Source organism: Bos javanicus, chromosome 1 (genome assembly GCF_032452875.1).
Source record: "Bos javanicus breed banteng chromosome 1, ARS-OSU_banteng_1.0, whole genome shotgun sequence".
In the NCBI taxonomy this organism is placed as follows: domain Eukaryota; kingdom Metazoa; phylum Chordata; class Mammalia; order Artiodactyla; family Bovidae; genus Bos; species Bos javanicus.
Window position 1 is genome coordinate 139,428,221 of NC_083868.1, and position 20,684 is coordinate 139,448,904.

At 41.1% G+C, this 20,684-nt stretch overlaps 1 protein-coding gene across 2 annotated transcripts in view; it reads left to right on the forward strand.

The window, feature by feature from the left end:
- Positions 1-16,719, forward strand: part of SH3BGR (SH3 domain binding glutamate rich protein) — a 72,575-nt gene extending 55,856 nt beyond the window's left edge. For both annotated transcript variants that reach the window (XM_061421924.1, XM_061421934.1), the window contains 3 exons: positions 7,401-7,430; positions 12,352-12,489; positions 16,289-16,719. In XM_061421924.1, coding sequence (XP_061277908.1) covers positions 7,401-7,430; positions 12,352-12,471 — 150 coding nt within the window. In that variant the 3' untranslated portion in view covers positions 12,472-12,489; positions 16,289-16,719. The remainder of the gene's footprint in view (positions 1-7,400; positions 7,431-12,351; positions 12,490-16,288) is intronic.
- Positions 16,720-20,684: the final 3,965 nt, after the last annotated feature.

Genomic DNA, 20,684 nt, shown 5'->3' on the forward strand with positions numbered 1-20,684 from the left:
TCAGCAGCCTGCCTCCCTGGCCAACTTCCCAAGAGAAACAGCTGCTATGAAATTCTAAGGCTTCTTACTTTGGAGACTTCCTTTAACTAGGTTTCTTTTTTTAAAAAAAGTTTATTTATTTATTTTTAATTGAAGGATAATTGCTCTACAATATTTTGTTGGTGTCTGCTAAACATCATCATGAATCAGCCATATGTTTGCCCATATCCCCTCCCTCTTGAACCTCCTTCCTGTCTCCCTCCCCATCCCACCCCTCTAGGTTGTTACAGAGCCCTGGTTTGAGTACCCTGAGTCACACAGCAGATTCCTACTGGCTATCTATTTTATATATGGTAGTGTATGTTTCTATGTTACCTTCTTCATGCATTCCACCCTCTCCTTCTTTTCCACCCATCTTTTCTTAAGTGTGTTCTCTATGTCTGTGTCTCCACTGATGGACTAGCTTTCTTAGAAGAACAACAAGGTAAAATAATTTTAAGTTGTAGCTTTGTCCAGTGCATGATTCAAACCTATTCTGTTGTTGTTGTTTAGTCGCTCAGTCATGTCTGACTCTTTGTGACACCATGGACTGTAGCCCACCAGGCTCTTCTATCCATGGGATTTCCCAGGCAAGAATACTGGAGTGGTAGCCATTTCCTCCTCCTGCGGATATTCCCGACTCAGGGATTGAACCCATGTTTCCTGCATTGCAGGCAGATTCTTTACCATCTGAGCCTCCAGAGGACATTTAAGGATCTGTGTAATTCTGATGCTTTAAAATTTCGTGAGCTAAGTGACCATTATATCTAATACTGTGGGCAAGAATCCCTTAGAAGAAATGGAGTAGCCCTCATAGTCAACAAAAGAGTCCAAAATGCAATACCTGGATGCAATCTCAAAATCACAGAATGATCTCTGTTCGTTTCCAAGGCAAAACACTCAATATCACAATAATCCAACTCTATGCCCCGACAAGTAATGCTGAAGAAGCTGAAGTTGAATAGTTCTGTGAAGACCTACAAGGCTTTTTAGAACTAAGACCCAAAAAAGATTTCCTTTTCCTTATAGGGGACTACAATGCAAAAGTAGGAAATCAAGAGATACCTGGAGTAACAGGCAAGTTTGGCCTTGGAGTACAAAATGAAGCGGGGCAAAGGCTAACAGAGTTTTTCCAAGAGAACACACTGGTCATAGCAAACACCCTCTTCCAACAACACAAGAGAAAACTCTACAGGTGGACATCACCAGATGGTCAATACCGAAATCAGTTTGATTATATTCTTCACAGTCGAAAATGGAGAAGCTCTATACAGTCAGCAAAAACAAGACCAGGCGCTGACTGTGGCTCAGATAATGAACTCCTTATTACAAAATTCAGACTTAAATTGAAGAAAGTAGAGAAAACCACTAAACCATTCAGGTATGACCTAAATAAAATCCCTTACAATTATACAGTAGAAGTGACAAATAGACTCAAGGGATTAGATCTAATAGACAGAGTGCCTGAAGAACTATGGATGGAGGTTCATGACATTGTGTAGGAGGCAGTGATCAAGACCATCCCCAAGAAAAAGAAATGCACAAAGGTAAGATGGTTGTCTGAGGAGGCTTTACAAATAGCTGAGAAAAGAAGAGAAGCGAAAGGCAAAGGAGAAAAGGAAAGATACACTCATCTGAATGCAGAGTTCCAAAGAATAGCAAGGTGAGATTAGAAAGCCTTTCTCAGTGATTGATGCAAAGAAATAGAGGAAAACAATGGAATGGGAAAGACTAGAGATCTCTTCAAGAAAATTAGAGATACCAAGGGAACATTTCATGCAAAGATGGGCACAATAAAGGACAGAAATGGTATGGACTTAACAGAATCAGAAGATATTCAGAAGAGGTGGCGAGAATACACAGAAGAACTATACGAAAAAGATCTTCATGACCCAGATAACCACAATGGTGTGATTACTGATCTAGAGCCAGACATCCTGGAATGAGAGGTCAAGTGGGCCTTAGGAAGCATCACTATGAGCAAAGCTAGTGGAGGTAATGGAATTCAACTGAGCTATTTCAAGTCCTAAAAGATGGTGCTGTGAAAGTGCTGCACTCAATGTGCCAGCAAGTTTGGAAAACTCAGCAGTGGCCACAGGACTGGAAAAGGTCAGTTTTCATTCCAATCCCAAAGAAGGACAATGCCAAAGAATGTTCAAACTGCTGTACAATTGCACTAATCTCACATGCTAACAAAGTAATGCTCAAAATTCTCCAAGTGAGGCTTCAAAAGTATATGAAGCAAGAATTTCCAGATGTTCAAGCTGGATTTAGAAAAGGCAGAGGAAGCACAGATCAAATGGCCAACATCTAGAAAAAGCAAGAGAGTTCCACAAAAACATCGGCTTCTGCTTTATTGACTACACCAAAGCCTTCAACTGTGTGGATCACAATAAACTGTGGAAAATTCTTAAAGAGATGAGAATACAAGACCACCTGACCTGCCTCCTGAGAAATCTGTATGCAGGTCAGGAAGCAACAGTTAGAATTGGACATGGAACAACAGACTGGTTCCAAATAGAAAAGGAGTATGTCAAGGCTATATACTGTCACCCTGCTTATATAACTTAAATACAGAGTACATCATGTGAAATGCCAGGCTGGATGAAACACAAGCTGGAATCAAGATGGCTGGGAGAAATATCAATATCATCTCAGATATGCAGATGACACCATCCTTATGGCAGAAAGTGAAGAGGAACTGAAGAGCCTCTTGATGAAAGAGAAAGAGAAGAGTGAAAAAGTTGGCTTAAAGGTTAACATTCAGAAAAACAAATATCATGACATCCGGTCCCATCACTTCAAGGCAAATAGATGGGAAAACAGTGGAAACAGTGACAGACTTTATTTTGGGGGGCTCCAGAATCACTGCAGATGGTGGCTGCAGCCATGAAATGAAAAGACGCTTGCTCCTTGGAAGAAAAGCTGTGACCAACCTAGACAGCATATTAAAAAACAGAGACATTACTCTTCCAGCAAAGGTCCATCTAATCAAAGCTATGGTTTTTCCAGTAGTCATATATGGATGTGAGAGTTGGATCATAAAGAAAGCTGAGTGTCGAAGAATTGATGCTTTTGAACTGTGGTGTTGGAGAAGACTCCTGAGAGTTCCTTGGACTGCAAGGAGATCAAGCCAGTCAAACCTAAAGGAAATCAGTCCTGAATACTCATTGAAAGGACTAATGCTGAAGCTGAAACTCCAATCCTTTGGCCACCTGATGCAAAGAACTGACTCATTGGAAAAGACCCTGATGCTGGAAAAGATTGAAGGCGAGAGGAGAAGGGGATGACAGAGGATGAAATGGTTGGATGGCATCACTGACACAATGGACATGAATTTGAGCAAGCTCTGGGAGTTGGTGATGAACAGGGAAGCCTGGCATGCTGCAGTCCTTGGGGTTGCAAAGAGTCGGACATGAATGAGCAACTGAACTGTAGGATGAGCACTGAAGTTTTTATTTAATTAATATCCCATCTCCTCCTAAGAAAGATTTGAGGCAGGAATGGCATACATAAATACCTTAATTCAACATTTTATTGACAGATTGAATGCTGCCTCATGCCATGCAGTCCAGGGATCGGGGATGGTGCCGTGAAAATTAGCTTCTGTTCTGGTAGAGCTGATGATGGTCTTAGCCAAGTTTCTTCAAAGTTTACATGACCTTTAAAACTTTTTTTTTTAATTTGAGTATAGTTACTTTACAATATGTGTTAGTTTCTACGTTACAGCAAAGTAAATCAGCTATATGTATACATATATCCCCTCCGTTCTGGACTTCCTTCCCATTCAGGTCACCACAGAGCACTGAGTAGAGCTCCCTGTACTATACAATAGGTTTTTATTAGTTACCTATTTTATACACAGAGTGTATATACGTCAATTCCTTTCTCCCAATTCATCCCACCCTTCCTTCCTCTCTTGGTGTCCATACATTTGTTCTCTATGTCAATGTCTCTACTTCTGATTTGCAAATAGATTCACCTGTACCATTTGTCTACATCCCACTCCTGCTGCTGCTAAGTCACTTCAGTCATGTCTGACTCTGTGCGACCCCATAGATGGCAGCCCACCAGGCTCCCCTGTCCCTGGGATTCTCCAGGCAAGAACACTGGAGTGTGTTGCCATTTCCTTCTCCAATGCATGAAAGTAAAAAGTGAAAGGAAAGTCACTCAGTTGTGTCCGACTCTTCATGACCCCATGGACTGCAGCCTGCCAGGCTCCTCTGTTCATGGGATTTTCCAGGCAAGAGTACTGGAGTGGGGTGCCATTGCCTTCTCCCTACATCCCACATATATGTGTTAATATACAATATTTGTTTTTCTTTACTTGACCTTTTGAGGCTAAGTATCTCCAGAAATTCTCTGAGCAATTACTTTTTCTATTTAATGCCTCTTTCAAGAAATCAAGGTCAATTCAGGTATTGATAAAAGCCCTAGGTTCCGTGGTAATTGCTGCTAGCTAACCTCTAGAAGTTGAGATGACCACTTATTCCTATAAGAACTCTTAGTGGCCTCCAGCCTAGCTCTAAGGATAACCCCATTTTTAATAGTGTGTTTTTGTTAACTCAGTTGTTTCAACTGTACACAATTAATAAAAATAATTGGATTTAGAAAGTGTAAAACTCTACATAGCTGATAGTTCTGTATTGTGTAGTGTGAATTCTAATTTGATTGTATGTGGATAAGAAGAAAATGCATGTTCTTTGAGATCTAAAGAGTTAATAGATCTAAAAGAGTTACAGGTTCATTTATTTAGTCACTTAATACATTTATTGTATTTATTCCAGACAGTAGCTGGGTCCTGGAAACCCCAAAATGAACAAGGACACATGTTGTGCCCGCAAGAGCACACAGACAGTCAGGGAGGCCAATAAATGATGATTGTGGGAGCAAATAAGGGGATTCTTTAACTCAGCCCTTGTTGCTATTGGTTAGTCGCTAAGCTGGGTTTGACTCTGCTGCCCCATGAACTGTAACCTGCCAGGCTCCTCTGTCCTTGGGATTTCCCAGGCAAGAAAACTGGAATGAGCTGCCATTTCCTTCTCCAGGGGATCTTTCCCACCTAGGGATCAAACTTGATTCTGCCACATTGGCAGGCAAATTCTTCACTACTGAGCCACCAGGGAAGCCCCTGGGGGTCAGGAAAGTCTTCCTTGAAAATATCATTGTATGCAGTGTCCTGGAAGGTGTGGCTGATGTGAGAAAGTTACATGTGATCATTAGCTGAAGTAAAACATGATGTGACTAGAAAGGTGAGCAGGAGCCAAATCATGACGGCCTCTCAACCATCCTAAAGATTATGGATTTATCATGAAAAGATGGAAGGTTTTAGACATGAGGTGGATTGTCTTTTCTAAGTTAACTAATAATTTTTTGACTGCACTAGATCTTCTTGCTGTGTGTGGGCTCTCTAGTTTTAGTTAGCACGGGCTACTGTCTAATTGCGGTGCATGGGGTTCTCATTGTAGGGACTTCTCTTGTTGCTCAGCACAGGCTCTAGAGCTCAGGCTCAGCAGTTGTGGTGCACAGGTTTAGTTGCCCTGAAGCATGTGGGAGATTCCTGAACCAGGGATGGAACCTGGGTCCCCTGCTTTAGCAGGCAGATTCCCAACCATTGGACCACCAGGGAAGTCCCTGGGATGTCTTTTAGAATGATATCTCTGGCTATAGTGTGGAGAGTTACTTGGAGATAAGGAAGCCTAGAGGTGATGTAATCTTGGTGAGAGAAGATGGCAGTCATGGTGAAGGAAAGACAAGGCATTGGCAGAGGTAGACAATATCAAAGACATTTAATATTCAACACGTTGCTGAAAAACCAACACTCGGATTCTGCAACAAGTGCAGGACTATCTTTTCCTGAACTTTATAAGACTTGCTGTGTTGCCAGCTTCAGTTTAGAGATTCCCCGTACTGGGACACCTCTTGGGTTGACTCAGGTTAAGCTGGCTGGATCAGGCTTTCTGTATTTTCTTTGCCAGCATCAGAAATCTGAGAGTATTGTTCTGGAGCTGGCCAAGAACTTGAGGCTGGGCCAGAGAAGGTGGCTATATGGCAGGCCCTCCATGACTTGCCTTCTGTGATAATCTTGAGAGGTAGTGTGGTGTAGTAGGAAGAACACTAAGTTAGGAAACAGGATAAGGGGGCGACAAAGGATGAGATGGTTGGAAGGCATCACTGACTGAGTAGGCATGAGTTTGAGCAAACTCTGGGAGATAGTGAAGGACAGGGAAGCCTGGCATGCTGTAGTCCATGGGCTACAAAGAATTGGACACGCTTAGCAACTAAACAACAACAACAACAGAGAGTCTCAGAGTAAGTCCTGATTGTGTTACTTGGCTTCTGATTTTTGTCTAATTACTTAACCCTGTGGTCTTTGTGTCCTCATTTGTCCAAAGAAAAGACTGAGTAAGAGGATATAGGTAATTATGAGGTTGCTTTCAACTCCTTTGGTCCAGAATTCCATGAGCTCACTGCCTGCTTTGAAAGGCATTAGGAATGTTTAGGGACTACTTTTTAGAACCGGATCTTCCTGCCCAATTAAAGCCGTTGTAATACTCTGGCCCCAGAAAGGCTCATGAGAGGGCCATTCTGGGAAAGGATGTGAAGGTTCTTATTTCTTTGCAATTTTAGGAGGTATTGCCTGGTTTTCCTACTTTGATCCCAGGGAAATAGAAACTTCTGTGCATTGGCAGAGTGGAGACCTGTTTGAGCCTGAAAATGGCTTTATCATTTCTTAACTTTAAGTTTCTTTCTTTAACCAGGACTCAGTGTTTAAATGGTTTAGAATGTTATTTGTTCTGATGGAGGAAAAGTTTTTAATCTACTTTTATTAGTTGGTTCAGAACTGAAGTAAGGCATACTTATAAGGTCATAAAAGCAGAAAAGACATAATTTAGTTCAAATTTTCTAGTTGCTTACATATATAATCTGAATTTTCCTTGATAGCTCTATAGGTCTGCAATATGCTTTGGATATAGAACAGTATTAAACATATAATTAAGCAGTATTACTAATTAGTTGTATTTTCTTAGGAGTAAGAGTGATGAAAATATGTCTTTGATTTTATAATATTCCAAGGACTTGAAATAAAATGCATGAAATAAGTAGGCATTGCTCAGTTATCATATCTTTGCTATTGATGTTTTCTCAATAAATTGATATTCTTAGTTTTGGTAAACATGCATTTATTATAGCTTGCTTAATTTCTATTTATTTTTTTAACTAAAATTTTTTTTAGTTTAAAATTTTTATGCCATTTTAAAAGTTGCTTTCCATTTACAGTTATTACCAAGTATTGGCTATATAGTTTGCTTAATTTTTAGATTCAACTTAAAACTTATGTGAATTTATGTTTTTATTTAATTTCTGTTTGTGGATTTAAGGAAGAAGAGGAAGAGACAGCAGCGGAAGAGGTACAGTAGCATATTTCACAGTTGTGTTGTGCTTAACAGAAGCATCTTTTAGGTGAGAGAATTGCAGCTTTTCCAACATTTCTCCATGTTCATGATACAGAGAAGCTGACTCAACCCACATTCCCAGAAAGTCCTCCTTTAGCCTGCCAAGAAGAGAAATAAAATAAGTTGGAGATACATTTGGAGGTGAATGGAGAAACAGGGGCTCTGAAGCCTTCACCTCTTGTGGTGAAGGTGTTATCAATGAAGTCAGGCCAGGCTGGACCAAATCCTTCAGTGGTGATGCCTTCTCCCTTTTTCCTTCCCACCCCATTGAATAGCGCACCGTTTAGGCTGCTTGTGTGGTTCTCATGGGTGTTACTTGATGGCCTCCTCTTTACCTTGTTGGTGAGTGAGGAATTCCCTCCCTCTGGTTATGGGAATGGCAGACACACAACTGGACCACTCACTGGACAAGTGAGATGGACAGGGCTTATTTTATTTTCTTAATTAATTAATTAATTTTAACTGGAGGATAATGACTTTACAATATTGTGGTGGTGTTTGCCATACATTGACATGAATTAGCCACAGGTATGGACAGGGTTTATTATTCACATGTGCTCCCGGGGGATAAGGTCATCTACACAGGGCAGGGCCACACGGGGTAGGGTCCCTTGGGAACAGTGTGAACAACCAGGGCTGCGGGAGGCAGGTTGTGTAGAATCAAGAGGGTGGGGTGTCCCCAAGTCCACACGGGGGACATGGTTGGCCTGATTGAGTAATTCTGGGGTGAAAGCAGGCACTGTATCTGGTCCCTTGATACCGAGGGCTGCTTGGGTGAGAGACCTAATTTGTGGGATCAGAGCGGGAGGGGAGCCAGTGGTCAGGCCATTGTAAGTCTTCCCAATTTTACCAGTGTTAAGGCAGCAGATAATACTGAGTCTTAATTGTAGTCTTGCACCATGGTGTGTACCTTAGACACCAGGAGGTTTAAACATGCAACTCATCATTTAGTGTCTGGAAGACATGTGACATAGGTAAGTAACCACATGGTTCCAGGATTTCTAGTGTGGATCTATCCAGGGGGAGCATTACTATTTGTGTGTGTGTGTTTTTTTTTTTTTTGGAACATAGTTGATTTACGGTGTTATGTTAGTTTCAGATGTGTAACAAAGTGATTCATGTGTGATTCTTTTCCCTTACATGTTATTATAAAATATTGAGTAGAATTCCCTGTGCTATGCAATCATTACTGAGCCGGTGCACCACAACTAAGATCCAGAGCAGGCAAATAAAATAATAATAATAATGATAAAAAAAGAGTTGCACAAAGTAAGAAGTATTACATAAGTGAGTACTGAGGATACAAGTACATTTAAAACAATGAAAGAAAAGTTATAAAACAATATTAGTGATATTAAGGATAAAATTTAAAGGAATGAAATATATCCTCTGTAACATATAATTTAAACTATTATTGGGCTGGCCAACATGTTTATTTACAGGATCTATGCTCAAATAATAACCAACATTCCTAGGGAGACCTCATGTCTCATATTTGGAGCTGGGAGTTATTTGAACAAATGAAGAATTTAATTAAAATGTTAAATCACAGAAATGTAGAGACCTTAAACATTTATTTTAACTTGAAATATACAGATGTGTATTTACTGCCAAGTTTTTGGGTACAGGACAAAAATAGCTTCTTTAAAAAATACTCCAATGACTGGAACTACCTGCTGTCTTCCTAACATAATCAGTAGTCTGTCTAGAAATTCCAGTTTTGGTTTCTTTCCTTTTGGGTTTCAGGAGTCCTCCTTAGCACCCAAGCTTTTCGACACTTCATTTGATGACAGACATATGTTGGTCTTTTCAAAGTATTCCATTAACTTTACATGGGAAAAAAGTTATTTTCATGTTCATATATCATTGGATTCCATGGTGCTTATTTTTTTAAAAGATTTTTTGATGTGTACCATTTTTGAAGTCTTTATTGAATTTGTTACAATATTGCTTTTGTCTTATGTTTTGGTTTTTTGGCCTCAAGGCACATGTGATCTTAGCTTTTTGACTAGGAATTGAACCTGTACCCCCAGAATTGGAAGGCAAAATCTTAACCACTGCACCAGAGAAGTCCCTGTGATATCTATTTAAGTTGTGTAATTACAATAAGACTGACTTGGATATACCAGCATGGGAACAAACATAACCCACCCTGGTAAATGAAGACTTTGGCGGGTGGTGATGCCAAACCTACTACTTGTAAGCCCTCACCATGCCGTCATCAACCAGTGTGATTTAAGAGAGAGAACACAGGCTCCTGCATTGCAGGCAGACTCTTTACCGTCTGAGCCACCAGGGAAGTCCAGGCTTCAGCGGAGGTTCTCAAAGTGGGTTTCCAGAGCAGAAGCAGCTGCCTCACCTGGGAACCTCTACAAATACATGTTTTCAGGCCTGGCCCCAGATCTATAAGGTCAGAAGCCCTGAGTTGGAGCCAAGAAGATTGTTTTGAGAAGCTCTTCAGGTGATTGTGATGCTCTATCAAGGCTGAGAACACAGGTTCTAAGTGACCCAAGGGTTGCCACGTAGAGGTCAAGGGCAAGAACTCCTACTGTTTTGATTCTGGTAATTGCTGCTATTGTTCAGTCGCTTAGTTGTGTCCGGCTGTTTTCGACCCCAGGGACTATAGCAAGCCAGGCTTTCCTGTCCTTCATTATCTCCCAGAGTTTGCTCAGACTCATGTCCATTGCGTCGATGATGCATCTTCATTGTGGGGATTCAGAATTGAAAGAGGGATCACTCAGAGGTAAAAACAGCTGATCAGAGCCTCCAACTGTTTGGGGCAGAGCCTTTCTCTCTGCCGTCCTTCCTGTACCCATAAAGGAAAACACTGGCAACGGGAAAGGAAAAGAAATAGCAGCTATATTCCAATAAAAATTAATTAAAAAGTACAAATGCTAATCAGAGAGCTAAATTAAAATTGAAAACTCAAGGATAGAATATTTACCAAAAGTCACATGTATTGTCTAGGTATTTCAGTGGAAGGTCATTCACATTAAAGGAGGTCCCAAGTGTCATAAGAAACTCCCCCCCAAAACTTATGCTGATTTTTAAAATTGCAAATAATTCATGACATTTATAGAAAGTATATTGTTTATAATGCTTTTCAGTTCAGTTAAGTTCAGTCACTAAGTGGCGTCTGACTCTCTGCGACCCCAGGGACTGCAGCACGCCAGGCCTCCCTGTCCATCACCAACTTCTGGAGCTTACTCAAACTCATGTCCATCGAGTTGGTGATGCCATCCAACTATCTCACCCTCTGTCGTCCCCTTCTCCTCCTGCCTTCAATCTTCCCCAGCATCAGGGTCTTTCCTGATGCTCTTTGCATCAGGTTGCCAAAGTACTGGAGCTTCAGCTTCAGCAATAGTCCTTCTAATGAATATTCAGGATTTATTTCCTTTAGGGTTGATTGGTTTCATCTTCTTGTAGTCCAAGGGACTTTCAAGAGTTTCCTCCAGCAACACGATTTTAAAACATCACTTTTTCAGTGCTCAGCCTTCTTTAGCTCAGCTTGTAATAAAAGGTCCATTTAATTTCAAACACAATATTTATTTTACATGAGGAACTTGTGTAAGAAACTCCTCCCCAAAACTTTTGCTGATTTTTAAAATTGCAAATAATTCATGACATTTATAGAAAGTTTAGATAATACAGAGAAAAATAGAAACTAAAAATAGTTTATAACCCCATTACACAGAGAGACCCACTAGTTACACACTCATACACACACACACACGTATTTATCAAACCTTAATGGATACTCTTCTGTAATCTACTTTTATTCATGTAATTAAGCCATATATTTTACAGGGATGGTAAATATAGGTCTGTTTCATTATTTTAATATTATTTTATCAAACGCATCCCTATTATTGGACCTAAAAGTTATTTTTAGCCTATTCTATACAGTGAATTTTCATTACCTGTATGTTATATCTTTCCAATAATAAATTTTCATTCCTCTCTTGCTAGGCAAGCTTCCATTTTAAAAAATCCCATTTTTATGTATGAAAATAAGACAAACAGATTATTAATTTGCAAGTGGTTTCAGATTATTTATGTAGGTTGCTGATAACTTTGGATTCAAGAAATTACTTTGTATAACAAAATATAGCCAGCTTACAGGTTTAAATCTTCATCAAAATTCTGACAAAATTCTATTTGCTGAGATTCTTTTTGTATTTTATTCTTCCAACTGCTTTCTGAATTTTTAAAGGTAATTGTATTAGAACAATCTGTTAATACAAGTAAAGACTATATGCTTAAGAGGAATCATGAAACTCATTAGAATTAATGTATTGCCAGCAGAACCATCCCAGAGTGAAGGGTCTCTGTTTAGGAAGGTGATGTCTGTGTGTGTGTATATGTGGTGGGTGTATGTGTGGGGTGTGGTGGGTGCATGTGTGGGGTGTGTTGGGAGGGTATGTGTGTGTTGTCTGTTGAATGTGTGGTGGTTTGTGTATGTTGGGTGTGTGTGTGGTGGGTGTATGTGTGTGGTGAGTATGTGTGTGAGGTGTGTATGTGTGGGGTATGTGTGTTCTGTGTGTGTGTTGGGTGTGTATGTGTGTGTGGTAGGTGTACATGCAGGGATTGTGTAGGGGATTATGTGTGTGGTGTGTGTGGGGTATGTATGTGATGTGTTTGTGGGGTATGTGTGTGGTGTGTGTATGTGTTGGGCTTGTATGTGTGTGTGGTGGGTATATATGTGGGGTGTGTATGTGTGGCAGGTGTGTGTGTTGTGTGTGTGGTATGGGTATGTTGTGTGTGTGTGTTCGATGGGGTGTGGGAGGCCCTGACCTCTAGTCTGATATTTTACACTCTTCCTCACTGTATCTGTTGACCCTTACACTTCTCCATAACGGTGTAATTTTTGTTAAAGACAAAAGAAGTAACCACAGAAGGAGCAGAAGGGGAAGCAGAGGGAGAGGAAGCTGAAGAAGAAGAAGAGGAACCAGGAGAAGAAGAAGAAGAAGAAGGAGACGAGGAAGAAGAGTCTTAGGCCTTTCCACTTGTCCAGGTAGCCACATTGTTCTGGGGTTGAAGGCTTGTTTATTACTGTCTGCCGTCTAGACCACATTTCACTTAGTGAGGGAGGTGGATTCCAATTCGACCTGTTTGTCTGTCTTCCCAAGGCCCTGGGCTGCCCCTTCTTGGAGCCGCCGGGCTGGTTAACTTTCCTGGACCTGTTTCTTGGGCACCAGGGCAAGGAAGGCTGTGGTTGATACAATTTCTAGTAAAAAGTGTGACTTTCAGGTGAGGACGTTTGTGTTGCACCTGCTGCTGCTTCTCCCTCTTTATTTAAGTGAAAACACAGGAAGTATTCTGTTCTCAGCATCTATCACATGAACTCCTTTACACATCTGTGGGGGAATTTACAATAGATGTTCATAACAATGGCGATAAATTATCAATACAACCTAAAAAACCCACAAAGCTAGCTGCCCATGAAAAAAAATAATTGCCAGATTCAATGATAAGTACTTGATATTACTATTCATTGATTTATATTAAAACATCCATTTATTCAATATTAGCCAGAGCACTCATGTAGAAACAGTTTGGAATAAGGTGAACTCACTTTAGGTATCTTTGACAAATATGCTTACTACCTTGTAATTTTAAACTTCTAGTGACAATGAAGAAGAATTATGTGGTTCTTAACAGTTTGGTGAGTTCACCCTTTTGTTGTTCAGTCGCTCAGTCGTGTCCGACTGTTTGCGACCCCATGGACTGCAGCATGCCAGGCCTCCCTGTCCATCACCAACTCCCAGAGCTTGCTCAAACTCATGTCCATCGTGTCAGTGATGCCATCCAACCATCTCATCCTCTGTCATCCCTTCTCCTCCTGCCCTCAATCTTTCCCAGCATCAGGGTCTTTTCCAATGAGTTGGCTCTTGGCATCAGGTGGTCAAAGTATTGGAGCTTTGGCTTCAGCAGGTAACCCTAAATGTATTATATTAGTAGGATGCTGAAAGTGAATATTGAGGACACAGAGAAAATACTCAAATGTTGTGGCCTATACAGAAAATATGATAAGGTCATTAAGAGCTATAAAAGTATCTAATATAACAGACTTTTAGCAAATACCCATGTGAACATTATGTTTCTATTGACATGGTTTGACCTTGCCAACAGATTTGAGGGCAACTATTTATTCTCTACTGCAGTGAGGCTCACAATTTGCTCTGGTACCCTAAGGGTTCTTGTTCATTAAAAAAAATTTTTTTTAGTCTTCTTTCTGTCTGTACCATGCCTCCACTGAAGCAGGTAAGACCGATTTGGTGGCTATTGATACCAGGGGAGCAGGAAGAAATAGAGGATGAGAGAATGAGCGCTGGACACACAGCAAGTCTTCAGTTAAGGTTTGCAGTCGCATTTGGAGCCTGTCTAGTGGAGGGCAGACAAAAGGGTACCACTATAGACAGGAAAAGAAACTCCAGTGCTTATAAATATCAGCTAACAGAAGGCTCCACTGTGCACCAAAGACCAATTTGAATAGTATATATCTCCCCTTTTAATATACTTACACTTATACATAAAATACTGATATTAAAAAAAAAGATGTATTTTTAAGAAATCTTGGAGCTGGTGGGAGCAGCCATCACACTGTATTATTGGGACTATGGAAGTTTCATTACTCCTTTATTCAAATTACAAAGCAAATCTGAAAGTGAAAGTGTTAGTCACTCAGTTCAGTTCAGTTCAGTCACTCAGTTGTGTCCAAATCTTTGTGACCCTATGAACCGCAGCACGCCAGGCCTCCCTGTCCATCACCAACTCCCGGAATCCACCCAAACTCATGTCCATTGAGTCAGTGATGCCATCCAACCATCTCATCCTGGCGTCCCCTTCTCCTCCTGCCCTCAATTTTCCAAGCATCAGGGTCTTTTCCAATGAGTCAGGTCTTCGCATTAGGTGGCCAAAGTATTGTCCAACTCTTTGAAACCCCATAGACTGTAGCCCTCCAGGCTCCTCTGTCCATGGGATTATCCAGGCAAGAATACTGGAGTGGGTTGCCATTCCCTTCTCTAGGGGATCTTCCTGACCCAGGGATCGAATCCAGGTTTCCTGCATTGCAGACAGATTCTTTACTGTCTGAGCCCCAGGGAAGCAAATCTAGCCCATCATTTGATGCTTTCCCAAGTGCTTTCTTTCATTTTGCGACCACACAGACCTCCACTTTAGGGCCAAATGATGATCAATTTGGAAGCGATCTCATTTCTTTATTTTTAATTTTCTTCTAAGTAGAAGAAAAAAGTTACAATTGAGAAGTCAGTCTGATTAGTGTCCCTAATCCCATTTCTTAGGAATGGATTAGGACTCAATTTTGAAAAAAATGAAGACTGGCAAGTTAACTTTTAGAATTCTATCTGAAGAATGATAGAAAAGGAAAATATGCTGATATTTACAGCAACCTTCCCCTCAACAGTAAAAGACTCATAAATACAGTTAAATGCATTTCTATTCACTCTGCTTGTAAAGTCTTTTAAAATTATGCAATTTAATGTGATACTTATAAAAATATTGAATATGAAATGACACAGCTGAAAGAGAATCCTTCAGTAGCCAGATGGCTCTATAGACTGATTAAAAAAAAAAAAAAACCCTATGGCAAGGCCATTTTACCTGTTTCTCTGATGATGAGATGGTTGGATGGCATCACTGACTCAATGGACATGAGTTTGAGCAAGCTTTGGGAGTTGGTGAAGGACAGGGAAGCCTGGCATGCTGCAGTCCATGGAGTTGCAAACAGTTGGACATGACTTAGTGACTGAACAACAACCCGATGCCTTCTAGTTTGGAATTTAGTTCATAGAAGTTTGTCGTGAGGTCAAAATGCCTGGCAGGGAAGGCAAGAATCGCTTTCCTAAATTGCATCTCTGACCCCCAGAGAGATCCTATGTCCTTGAAAATGCAACTTGAAATGCATGGCATGGCGCATTTCACTGGGCAAACCATTCAGTGTCTAAAAGCAAACCATCTCATAGCTCATGCGTATGCCAGGCATTTTGCTTGAAGAAATGGTCCTAGGGAGAATATGGCGGTGAATGGAACTACGAAAGATTTCTCATTTCTTATATTTGAAATTGATGCTAAGTTGATGCCCCAGGAGAAACAGTCTATAGTCTGAGACTGAGTTCTGTCTCCTAACGGGATGCTGCTTCATGCTGTCTCTAGTCTAGCTGTTTGCTCCTCCCTTGCTTCCCCCCCACCCCCAGGACTAAGCTGTAAATTCAGTCTCTCCATTTTTCATGAAAATGCAATGGGGAAACTGTAATGGAAGATGCCAGCTTCCCTCTGATGTTTGATAGGTTAGTACGGAGAAAGGATATAAACCTCGGCTAGTTTTCTACAAGAAAAATTTAGTTTCCTTTTTTTGCCCTTGATGAGTAGTAGTTTCTAGAATAAAAGGCAGTTCGACTCTTGATTGGAGAAGGAAATGGCAACTCATTCCAGTATTCTGGCCTGGAGAATTCCATGGACAGAGAGGAGCCTGGCAGGCTGCAGTCCATGGGGCTGCTAAGAGTCGGACATGACTGAGTGACTCCCCTTTCACTTTTCACTTTCATGCATTGGAGAAGGAAATGGCAACCCACTCCAGTGTTCTTGCCTGGAGAATCCCAGGGACAGGGGAGCCTGGTGGGCTGCTGTCTATGGGGTTGCATAGTCGGACACGACTGAAGTGACTTAGCAGCAGCAGCAGCAGCAGCAGATCGACTTTCACTTCACTTCTCTTGATAAATAATTAAGTTTGTGGTAAACATTCTCTGTCTCTCTTTAATTTTCATCTCCCTAATATCTTCCCTTTCTTTTAGGAAACCCAAACCATGAAGCACCATTTCATCTGTCTCCCCACAAACTGAATTCAATGAAACGCTTTGGCCTGAAGCTAACACACCTCTGTCAGGATGTCCAGGGTTCACCGGGGAATTGTATGATATGATGCGATTAGATCTCCACACATGTATTTACTTAATCATATCGACATGAAATCAAATGTGAAGACAGCCCACACATACCTTCACGGGCCTGACATTTGTGGCCTTTGCTTAAATTTTTTTTGCTTTGCATGAATAGTCCTTCTCACTAATACCCTGAAAAAAAAATTACAAAATATAGAACTTCTCTTTGTGATAAGACAAAAGTACTTCTTTGTATGTGCCTTACGCTACTTTTCTCAGAATTAGCTTTGAAGATTAAGAACTTTCCAGAGAACAACCATACAAATAAAGTTGAATAACAAATATCTTGTCCCAAGGAGTGGATTTTTCATCTCTAGCCTCTCCATGTACAGCCTGGCTCAGTCTGTCTGTAGTGGGGGGCGGGGGCTGGTCCTGGATCCTTGGCAGAACTTTTCTGTGCCCTCTGGGATGGATGCTTTTGTTGCATCGACGTCATTGGTCCATGTTTTCCAATGACACTGATTGTCTCGTTATGTCCTATTTTGTATTATTTGCACCACTGTGTACCTTGTCTCCCAAGCCTTGTTTAAATGTCGCTGCTGTCCACGTGTGTAGGGATCTTGAGGAAGACAAATAAATTTGCCACCCCAGTGCCCTCTGCACGTTGCCACGCTGGAGGGAGTGGCTGCTTCTGCTTCTCCTGTACTGATTGATTCGCAGCCATGACTGCTACGTGCAAAGCCTGTGACTGTAATCTTGCCTCCTGATGCTGAGTGTCTGTTCTCCAAGAGCTGGTCCAGCCCCTTGACTTGTTCACCAGGTAGGTTTGAAGCATTTCTCTGCTCACCTGCCCCATCTCAGTGTCTGATAGCAATTTTTTCCCTTCCTCGTAAGGTTTTGCTGACATCTCGCCCCTCTCTGCGTGCGTGGTGCTCTGTGTGCTTTCCTTGCAGCCAGGATTGCTTCTGTGCCACCAGAAGGGCCCTTCTCTGTGCTGTTTTCTTAATTAAGGACAATGCTGGCTGTCGACTTGGAGTAGCCCTTAACTTTTCCTCCTCCTAAGTCTGCCTATTGATTTTGCGGCTAAGCCTGTTGGTGTCACTGGGAATGTAGTCTCTGGTGGCAGAAGTCGTGTGGCTCACGGGAACTCTGGCAGACAGCTCTTTTCTGGTTACCCTGGTAACAAAAAGAGGCATTTTGAAGAGAATTAACATTATTTTGTTCCAAAATGTTGAAGTAGACTCCTCTGAGGAAATTTCTCTCCTTGTTAAAAATAAGGTGAGAGACTGCAGTGGGATGGAAATCCGTATGCTTAAAATTTAGTTTCTACCTTGTACTCTCTTTCATTAGATTATGTCCTATGTAAAAAGCATCACAATTTTATAGCTGCTCCACACCCAAATACGCCTTAAGCATTTGCTGTTTCTGGGGCTGACTTATAGCTCTTGTGGTAGAGCAGGCTGGAGACAGATTTATTCATCTAGATGCCAGTTTTCCTATTTTTTTTTTTGTATTTTTGAATGAGAATAAATATTTGTGCTAATAATAAGCAGAGTAAATCACTTATTTAAATTAATTAATAAATCACTTAATTGAATTATTTTTTATTATGTTGTCTTTTGTAGTCAAGAAATTAATTTTCTAGTATATATTATTTATTCACTCACATTTCACTCTTTATAAGGTATTATTAAAATGCAAAAATCATTTTGATCAATAATACCATGTAACTAGTATAAGTTCTCATCCAGATTTGGCTTCACCCATCAGTCTGGCCTCCAATGGCTAGTGGGTCCAGGGGCACAATGACAAATGTAGACTATGAGATATCAAAATATGGTTTAAAAATCCACATGCTTTGTCCATATATGAAGTTTCTAGAAAATAAACAGCATTACAAATATGTAAAAAAAAGCTCAAAAGAAACATCCAGGTTAATAAACAAAATCCTTCTGCAAAAAAAAAAAAAAGAAAAAGAGAGAGAAAAGACCAAAGACATGGAATAATTCTATGATGATCTCAACTAACAGAGGTTCAAAGAGTTGGTTTGGATTAGTTTATACAGAGCCTGAACATTCAGAGTGACTGTTCCTTTTTAATTTTTTTTTAAATTGAGTTTTAGGCTACACTGGGTCTTTGTTGTTGCAGTCTTCTTCTGAATTGCGGGGAGTAAGGGCTACTCTCTGGTGGTGGGCAGGCTTCTCACTGCAGTGGGTTCTCTTGTGGAGCACAGGCCCTAGAGCACAGGCTCAGAAGTTGTGGTGCATGGGCTTAGTTACCCTGCAGCATGCGGAATCTTCCTGGACCAGGGATCGAACCTGTGTCCCCTGCAGGTTGGCAGGCAGATCCTTAACCACTGGACTGCCAGGGAAGTCCTCCTTTTTTATTTTTTAACTTGAAAAGCAGGTACACAAAAATTCAAGCACATTTTTCTAACCACAGAACAGTAAGTGCTTCCTCTTCCACTTTTTACTTTTGGGGTTTTTTTTTTTTTTTTTTTTGCATTTCTTTGGTTTGAAATCTTCCTCTGGTGCAAGGATCCAAGATAAGAGATAAAGAGGGTTTATTTTTGTCATCAAGTTTTCTAGATTAAATGTGAGAGGTATAGAAAGGGAATGGAATGTATTACCTACAAAGTTCCTTGAGGGATTTTAGAAATGCTTCTTTAAAAAACAGTGTCAAACCTGTGCGTAGGTAGTGAGTGTAGGGTGACCGTTTTGCTGTTGTGTCCGACTCTTTTGAGACCCCATGGATTGGGATTCTCCAGGCAAGGATACTGGAGCGAGTTGCCATTTCCTTCTCCGGGGGATCTTCCCTACCCAAGGATGGAACCAACATCTCCTACATTGCAGGTGGAATCGTTACCGCTGGGCCATTGAGAGAGCCAGTGTAGTAATAGAGAAGAGCCACTAGATGGCGATAAAACACAAGCTTCTTGATAAACAGCATCGCTGTCCCCGGAGACCCCTGGCTATGTGTGCGGGTACTGTGGAGATCAGAAGGTGAGCATAAAGCATTTGTCCACCAAACAGAGGAAAAGCAAACAAACCCTCTTCCACATCCACTTGTCAGTTAATTAGTATATTGTTTATAATGCTTTTCAGTTCAGTTAAGTTCACTCGCTAAGTGGTGTCTGACTCTCTGCGACTCCATGGATTTCAGCACGCCAGCCTCCCTGTCCATCACCAACCGCCCGAGCTTACTCAAACTCATGTCCATTGAGTTGGTGATGCCATCCAACCATCTCACCCTCTGTTGTCCCCTTCTCCTCCCGCCTTCAATCTTTCCCAGCATCAGGGTCTTTTCCAATGAGTCAGTTCGTCTCATCAGGTGGGCAAATGATTGGAGTTTCAGCTTCAGCATCAGTCCTTCCAATGAATATTCAGACTGATTTCCTCTAGGATTGACTGGTTTGATCTCCTTGCAGTCCAACGGGCTCTCAAGATTCTTCTCCAACACTACAGTTCAAAAGCATCAAATCTTTGGTGCTCAGCTTTCTTTATAGTCCAACTCTCACATCCGTACATGACTTTGGGAAAAACCAAAGCTTTGACAGATGGACCTTTGCTGGCAAAGTAATGTCTCTGCTTTTTAATATGCCGTCTAGGTTGGTCATTGCTTTTCTCCAAAGGAGGAAACGTCTTTTAATTTCATGGCTGCAGTCACCATCTGCAATGATTTTAGAGCCCTCCAAATAAAGTCTCTCACTGTTTCCATTGTTTCCCCATCTATTTGCCATGAAGTGATGGGACCGGATGCCATGATCTTAGTTTTTTGAATGTGAAGTTTTAAGCCAACTTTTTCACTGTTCTCTTTCACTTTCATCAAGACGCTCATTAGTTCTTCTTTGCTTTCTGCCATAAGGGTGCCATCTGCATATCTGAGATGACACTGATATTTCTTCCGGCAATCTTGATTCCAGCTTGTGCTTCATCCAGCCCAGCAAATGGCATGATGTACTCTGCATATAAGTTAAATAAGCAGGGTGACAAATACACAGGCTTGACACACTCCTTTCCCAATTTAGAACCAGTCTGTTGTTCCATGTCCAGTTCTAACTGTTGCTTCTTGACCTGCATACAGATTTCTCAGGAGGCAGGTCAGGTGGTCTGGTATTCCCATCTCTTTAAGAATTTTCCAGTTTGCTGTGATCCACACAGTCAAAGGCTTTGGTGTAGTCAGTAAAGCAGAAGTAGATGTTTTTGTGGAACTCTTTTGCTTTTTCTATGATCCAACATTGGCAATTTAATCTCTGGTTCTTCTGACTTTTCTAAATCCAGCTTGAATTATCTGGAGGTTCATTGTTCAC